This window comes from Larimichthys crocea, chromosome VIII, assembly GCF_000972845.2.
Source record: "Larimichthys crocea isolate SSNF chromosome VIII, L_crocea_2.0, whole genome shotgun sequence".
NCBI lineage: Eukaryota > Metazoa > Chordata > Actinopteri > Sciaenidae > Larimichthys > Larimichthys crocea.
Window position 1 is genome coordinate 32553663 of NC_040018.1, and position 7314 is coordinate 32560976.

At 45.8% G+C, this 7314-nt stretch overlaps 2 protein-coding genes and 1 long non-coding RNA gene across 7 annotated transcripts in view; 2 read left to right on the plus strand and 1 right to left on the minus strand.

Moving 5' to 3' along the window:
- Positions 1-1896, minus strand: part of LOC113746275 (isocitrate dehydrogenase [NAD] subunit alpha, mitochondrial-like) — a 7026-nt gene extending 5130 nt beyond the window's left edge. The window contains exons 1-2 of one of the 2 annotated variants that reach the window (XM_027281237.1): positions 1772-1896; positions 574-630 (exon numbers count right to left, since the gene is read on the minus strand). In XM_027281237.1, the coding sequence (XP_027137038.1) occupies positions 574-630; positions 1772-1801 (87 nt within the window). In that variant the 5' untranslated portion in view covers positions 1802-1896. The remainder of the gene's footprint in view (positions 1-573; positions 631-1771) is intronic. The other variant, XM_027281236.1, reaches the window with a different exon arrangement.
- The window catches only part of LOC113746288 (uncharacterized), a 6385-nt gene extending 4234 nt beyond the window's left edge, over positions 1-2151 (plus strand). The window contains exons 2-3 of the long non-coding RNA XR_003462723.1: positions 1476-1884; positions 1930-2151. This is a non-coding gene — a long non-coding RNA (uncharacterized LOC113746288). The remainder of the gene's footprint in view (positions 1-1475; positions 1885-1929) is intronic.
- A 135-nt stretch (positions 2152-2286) lies between these two features.
- Positions 2287-5144, plus strand: LOC113746278 (calcium and integrin-binding family member 2-like). 4 transcript variants are annotated; one of them, XM_027281246.1, is made up of 6 exons: positions 2287-2676; positions 2971-3005; positions 3152-3263; positions 3346-3517; positions 3636-3831; positions 4461-5144. In XM_027281246.1, exons 1-6 carry the CDS (start codon positions 2626-2628, stop codon positions 4480-4482), a joined length of 588 nt encoding a protein of 195 aa, XP_027137047.1. In that variant the 5' UTR covers positions 2287-2625; the 3' UTR covers positions 4483-5144. The 4 variants fall into 4 exon arrangements, with proteins under 4 accessions (XP_027137047.1, XP_027137049.1, XP_027137050.1 ...); XM_027281248.1 differs by having other exon boundaries at positions 2292-2676; positions 3370-3517; XM_027281249.1 differs by lacking the exon at positions 2287-2676 and adding an exon at positions 2692-2847.
- The last annotated feature ends 2170 nt before the right edge of the window (positions 5145-7314 follow it).

Sequence of the window (7314 nt, forward strand, 5' to 3'; positions counted from 1 at the left end):
TGTGTGTGTGTGTGTGTCTGTCTGTCTGTGTGTGTGTGTGTGTGTCTGTGTGTCTGTCTGTGTGTGTCTGTGTGTGTTTGTGTGTGTGTGTCTGTCTGTGTGTGTGTGTGTGTGTCTGTGTGTGTGTCTGTCTGTCTGTCTGTGTGTGTGTGTGTGTGTCTGTCTGTCTGTGTGTGTGTGTGTGTCTGTCTGTCTGTGTGTGTGTGTGTGTGTCTGTGTGTCTGTCTGTGTGTGTCTGTGTGTGTTTGTGTGTGTGTGTCTGTCTGTGTTTGTGTGTGTGTGTCTGTGTGTGTGTCTGTCTGTCTGTCTGTGTGTGTGTGTGTGTGTCTGTCTGTCTGTGTGTGTGTGTGTGTCTGTCTGTCTGTGTGTGTGTGTGTGTGTCTGTGTGTCTGTCTGTGTGTGTCTGTGTGTGTTTGTGTGTGTGTGTCTGTCTGTGTTTGTGTGTGTGTGTCTGTGTGTGTGTCTGTCTGTGTGTGTGTGTGTCTGTCTGTGTGTGTCTGTGTGTGTGTGTCTGTCTGTGTGTGTCTGTGTGTGTCTGTGTGTCTGTGTGTGTGTGTGTGTCAGGTGACTCACTCCTCTGTTAAATGAAGCTGTCGGTCTCCTCATCGCCCCGACGACCACCTGAGACAACTGGAGGAGACATGAAGGTCAACAGACTAAAGACTGACCAAAGACTAAAGACTGACCAAAGACTAAAGACTAAAGACTGACCAAAGACTAAAGACTGACCAAAGACTAAAGACTAAAGACTGACCAAAGACTAAAGACTGACCAAAGACTAAAGACTAAAGACTGACCAAAGACTAAAGACTGACCAAAGACTAAAGACTAAAGACTGACCAAAGACTAAAGACTGACCAAAGACTAAAGACTAAAGACTGACCAAAGACTAAAGACTGACCAAAGACTAAAGACTAAAGACTGACCAAAGACTAAAGACTGACCACAGACTAAAGACTGATCTCAGACTGACCAAAGACTAAAGACTGACCAAAGACTAAAGACTGACCTCAGACTGACCAAAGACTAAAGACTGACCACAGACTAAAGACTGATCTCAGACTGACCAAAGACTAAAGACTGACCACAGACTAAAGACTGACCTCAGACTGACCAAAGACTAAAGACTGACCAAAGACTGACTAAAGACTAAAGACTGACCAAAGACTAAAGACTGACCACAGACTAAAGACTGATCTCAGACTGACCAAAGACTAAAGACTGACCACAGACTAAAGACTGACCTCAGACTGACCTCAGACTGATTAAAGGTTCTTTCTGTTTCAGTCTTTACAGTCGTGAGGAGGTGGAGACAGTCTTGCAGACTCTGTCAGTCTTAATGACTCGTTCCAATTATTATAATTATGACGTCATGGGTTCCGTCATCTCGTGTCTGAGATCTTCAGGTGTTTTCTGTGATGACGTCATCACGCACAGATGACGTGTTAACCTTAAATCAGTCACTTTTCAAACAGTCTGATCTCAGGCTCCGGACCGGACCGGACCGGACCGGACCGGCTTACCGGCCGGGTCAGCACCAACACAGAGCCGGGACAAAGAGGACCGGAAACAGCTGTTAGCTGTTAGCCGCGTTAGCCTCAGCATGGTGAAGGGCACGTGCTAACCGGCTAACGTGACTTTAAAGTCTCTGACGAACAACTGGACCGGAACCACGCCACGTGACGTCACACAAGAACTCAAGCCCAGTCTGGTTCTGACGTCTATGACGTCATTCATGATCCGGATCGATCCATTTATCAGATTTTCTTACCATTGACCTCCACGCGCTGCCTGCTGCCATCCTGACAGGAAGAGACGAAGATCCTCTGAGAGGAGCAGGAGGAGGTCTCACTCTGATCAGAGATCCTCTGAGAGGAGGAGGAGGTCTCACTCTGATCAGAGGTCCACTGAGAGGAGGAGGAGGAGCAGGAGGAGGTCTCACTCTGATCAGAGGTCCTCTGAGAGGAGGAGGAGGAGCAGGAGGAGGTCTCACTCTGATCAGAGGTCCACTGAGAGGAGGAGCAGGAGGAGGTCTCACTCTGATCAGAGATCCTCTGAGAGGAGGAGCAGGAGGAGGTCTTAAGGATATAAAAAGTTGGATGACCTACAATTTTCTGATGTTAAATTCAGACAAACTGAAGTTCTTGTAATTGGACCCAAACACCTCAGAAACTCTCTTTCTAGAGACTTAGTTACTTTAGATGGGATCACCCTGGCCTCCAGCTCCACTGTAAAGAATCTTGGAGTTGTTTTTGATCAGGATTTGTCCTTTAACGTCACATAAAACAAATTTCGAGGACTGCATTCTTCCACTTACGTAACATCGCCAAAATCAGACGCATCGTGTCTCAGGCGGATGCAGAAAAACTAGTCCACGCATTTGTGCAGGAACCGAGCTGTACGAGCAGCACCTGAATGCAGCACGCTGCACCCCGCCCCTCCTCCGTGCCGCTCAGGCGTAAAAATCACCTCTGTGCTGAAACGAGCAGAGACCAGCAGGACCCAGACCCGGACCAGGAGACCAGCAGGACCCAGACCCGGACCAGGAGACCAGCAGGACCCAGAACCGGAACGTCCTGGACGGACTGATCCGGAACTCTGTGATGGGAGAGTCCGCCGAGCAGGATGGGCAACAAGCAGACCACCTTCACTGACGAGCAGCTCGAGGCCTATCAGGTGACTCCCGCTAAAATATCCCGCAAACATGATGACGTTACCGAGCCGGTTTTCCTTTGATCTGCGTCATGAACGCGTTTCTCTGCGTGACTGCACAAATCAACAAAAACCAGGAGAGAGCCTGATTGGCTGAACTCCAACCTCCATCTGCATCCTGCAGAGAAGATGATGGTGATGATGATGATGAAGGTGATGATGATGATGATGATGAAGGTGATGATGGTCATGGTGATGATGATGAAGGTGATGATGATGATGGTGATGAAGGTGATGAAGACTCTTCCTCTCTTTCAGGACTGCACCTTCTTCACGAGGAAAGAAGTCCTGCGGTGAGTTCACTGTTCAGTATCACGGCTCTGTGAACGCCTCATAGAGGGGTATTATGGGTAACCTGATTAACCATGTGATGTCATTACTGACCCCTTATTGGTGGATATGTGTGATGTCACGTTTGGTGGTCTGTGGTGTGTTGCAGGTTACACGGCAGGTATCGTGAGCTGGCTCCACATTTAGTGCCGCTGGACTACACCAACAACCCCGACATCAGAGTTCCTCTGACGCTCATCGTCACCATGCCGGAACTCAAGGTAACGCCAACAAACGCTACTGAGCACGCTCAGTGAGCCCGGAACCAGGACGTGATGTTAGTTTGTGTTGAAACCAGTAAAGGTTCTGTGTTCTGTGGCTGGACAGGAGAACCCGTTCAGAGACAGAATCGTAGAGACGTTCTCGGAGGACGGACAGGGGAACCTCACCTTCAACGATTTTGTGGACATGTTCTCGGCACTCTGTGAAACTTCACCCAGAGAACTGAAGACCATCTACGCCTTCAAGATCTACGGTGAGTGTTTGTGGAGAACCGCCAGGTAGCACCTGGAACATTTTATCAGGAACACCTGACCCGATCAGGAGAGTCCATTCGACTCTACTCAAACTGTTCTGTTCTGGTCTGGGTCCAGACTTTAACAGGGATAACTTCATCTGTAAGGAGGACCTGCAGAGGACCCTAAACAAACTGACCAAAGGAGAGCTGACTCCAGAGGAGGTCACGTTGGTGTGTGATAAAGCCATCGAGGAGGCCGACCTCGACGGAGACACCAAGCTCTCCTTCGCCGACTTTGAGAACATGATCTCCAAGGCTCCCGACTTTCTGAGGTAGGACGGAGAGTTTCATCATGTTCATGTTCATCAGCTTTCTCATTTCATGTTACATAAATCAACCCGTCCACAGCAGAACCTGGTTCGGCTTCTTGCTGCTTCACCGCTGTCTAATGTAGGTACGACACTGACTGATCAGAACCTCACAGAACGAAGCAAAGAGAGCACGAACTGTCCCTTTAATTGACTCAAACTTCGGAACCTTTCAGGAGAGTTTTCCTCTCCTCATGAATCTGTCCATCAGTCAGTCTGTCCATGTGGAGCACCACTCAGGTAAGGTAGGTGGTAACCAGGCTCCAGGGATCCTGTAACCATGGCAACCAGGTCAGATAGGCTGTAATAAGAGTGTGATGGCTGTTAACCAGCTGCAGTCCACCGCTCATCACCCTCTCCTGATGTTACTGTTTGGTCTTCAGGTTCTGGAGCCAACCCAGTTTAATTTGCTGTGAATCAATGAACTCTTCAAACTGTTCTGTGTTTGAGAAGATATCCAGACTTCAGACCGTCCAATACCACCTCACTGCAGAATCTGTATTCAATAATAAAGTTAATAAACATAATTAAATGTATAAACTTCTTAAAGTAACAACACTTCAAACTCACATTGTGTCTTTTTGTTTCTTCAGTAACTTCCATGTACGAATATGAGAACCTGCCGAGGACGGACATCTCACTTTGAACCTGGTTCCTAATCCGACTTCACCCTCCAGACTCCACCTGAACCTGGACCTGACTCTGAACCTCAGACCCACCTCGACTCAGTGCCTGTCCTTTGTATCAGTGGTGAATCCTGAGACCCGACCCAGAGTCCGATCTGGACTCACAGAAGCACAGGCAGTTTTTTGCCATCACCTTCCAGACAGCGTCGATGCTTCAGAGACTTCAGAAACTTTACTGCATGAAACTTTCCTCTTTAATTAGTTTGGAGGCTAACAAGGAGCGACAGACCAAGACGGGGCTAATTTAATACCAGGAGAGTCTCTTCTGGACTCGTTCGGACCCTGCAGAGTAAACCGAACCGGGCTTTTCTGACTTCAGTGCTTTGCAGAAAGGCCCGACCCACGGACTCTTTAAAGCACAGTTTAAAGGGCAAACAGTGAAGAGCTATGCAATCTCTCCTCATGAAGTGCATGTTGTAAACTGCTTCTAGCTGTGTTTGGTTTGTGCGTGCGGTGTCGTGAACGTTCTGGTGCATAATGACAATCATAGTGAGCTGTAGTTCAGCTGATGGAAGGGCTCACCTGTAAACTCACCTGTAAACTCTGCTTTGATAGTGAACACAAAGCTTCAAATAAAACACTTTTCTGTTGTTCCATGCTTCATCCTGCTTCTTACCAAAAACCGTCTCAGCAAACAGGAAGTGTAAAACAACAGGATGCTTTTATTTTGAAAAACACTTCAGCTTTCTTTAAGTTCAGTTTGTTTGATGTCAGCAAACATCATAACTGCTTCTCCCATGATGCTTTGCCAACTCCCAAACAAACAGCACAAAGCAGCTCCAGCTGACAGGAAATGAATGTGGTTAACTTTCAAAATAAAACATCCTGTGATGGTAAAAACAAAAACAGTTCTGTAGCTTCTAATTCATGATAGAACAATGCACAGAGCCCGGCGGGGTTCACAGCCCTGCAGGAACATCCTGCATGAGTCTTCTCAGGTTCTGCTCCGAGGTCTTTGAGTTCAGACTCGCTGCAGCACCGAAACACCGTCAGGTCGTTCATCCCGATTATTGTGAGCAGACAACCGTGGAGACCAAACAGAGCTCCTGCTGCCTCAGCACATCAGCTTCATCTGCTGGATCACTGCCTGATACCAGCCGGGCCTGAAACCTGCTGGACCTGAAACCTGCTGGACCTGAAACCTGCTGGATCTGATACCAGCCGGGCCTGATACCTGCTGGACCTGAAACCTGCTGGACCTGATACCTGCTGGACCTGATACCTTCTGGACCTGAAACCTGCTGGACCTATACTTACAGAACATTTAAAAAACACTTACAGAACGTTTGAAAAACACTTACAGAATGTTTGAAAAACACTTACGGAACGTTTAAAGAACACTTACGGAACGTTTAAAAAACACTTATGGAACGTTTAAAGAACATTTACGGAACGTTTAAAAAACATTTACGGAACGTTTAAAGAACATTTGCGGAACGTTTAAAAAACTTACGGAACGTTTAAAGAACACTTACGGAATGTTTAAAAAACACACGGAACGTTTAAAGAACACTTACGGAATGTTTAAAGAACATTTACGGAACGTTTAAAGAACACTTACGGAACGTTTAAAGAACATTTGCGGAACGTTTAAAAAACATTTGCGGAACCTTTAAAAAACATTTACGGAACGTTTAAAGAACATTTACGGAACGTTTAAAGAACACTTACGGAACGTTTAAAGAACACTTACGGAACGTTTAAAGAACACTTACAGAACAGCTAATTCAGCTAATAAACATATGGTGACATCACACTTCCTGTTTCTATCCTTTAAACTTTAAAGGATAGAAACACTGAGACAGTCACTAAGAGGACACGTGCACACAGCGCTGAGACAGTCACTAAGAGGACACGTGCACACAGCGCTGAGACAGTCACTAAAAGGACACGTGCACACAGCGCTGAGACAGTCACTAAGAGGACATCATGCTGTTTGTTTGTTTCACTGTGAATATTTTTGACTCGCCATGCTGCAGACAGTTTGCTGAGTCGCCATTTAAAGTGCCTCTCCTCCCAGAATGCCGTGTCATGTTTCGGTGGTTGATGTGATTACGTCTGCAGGACTGAACACATCGATGATCTTCAGCTTCACATCAATCTAATCTACGTCACTTTACTCGCTGTGTTTACACACAGACAGGAAGGGGGCGTGGACTCAGGGTTCTGCTGGTTCTGGTTCTAGTCCATCATGACGGCCTGTCCTGCATAAAGATAAATACATCGTCATTATTAATCATCTACTAAACCAAACAGACGACTTGAAGTATTAAAAATAAATTATTTATATATATATAACATTTAATGAATCAAATATCGACATTTTTTCGTCTGTCCCTCTCTCCTTCAAATTCAAATTCAAAGGGCTTTATTGACATGATGCAGCATTGTGCACATTGCCAAAGTGCCTGGAATCAATCAATCAATAACAACAACAAAGGAGAACAATATTTACAATACATCTACTACATCTACATCATCTACAGCTACAACATCTACATCTACATCATCTACATCTACAACATCTACATCATCTACATCTACAACATCTACATCATCTACATCTACAACATCTACATCATCTACATCTACATCTACTACATCTACATCATCTACATCTACAACGTCTACATCTACATCTACAACATCTACAACATCTACATCATCTACATCTACAACATCTACATCTACTACATCTACTACATCTACAACATCTGCATTATCTACATCTACAACATCTACATCTACAACATCTACATTA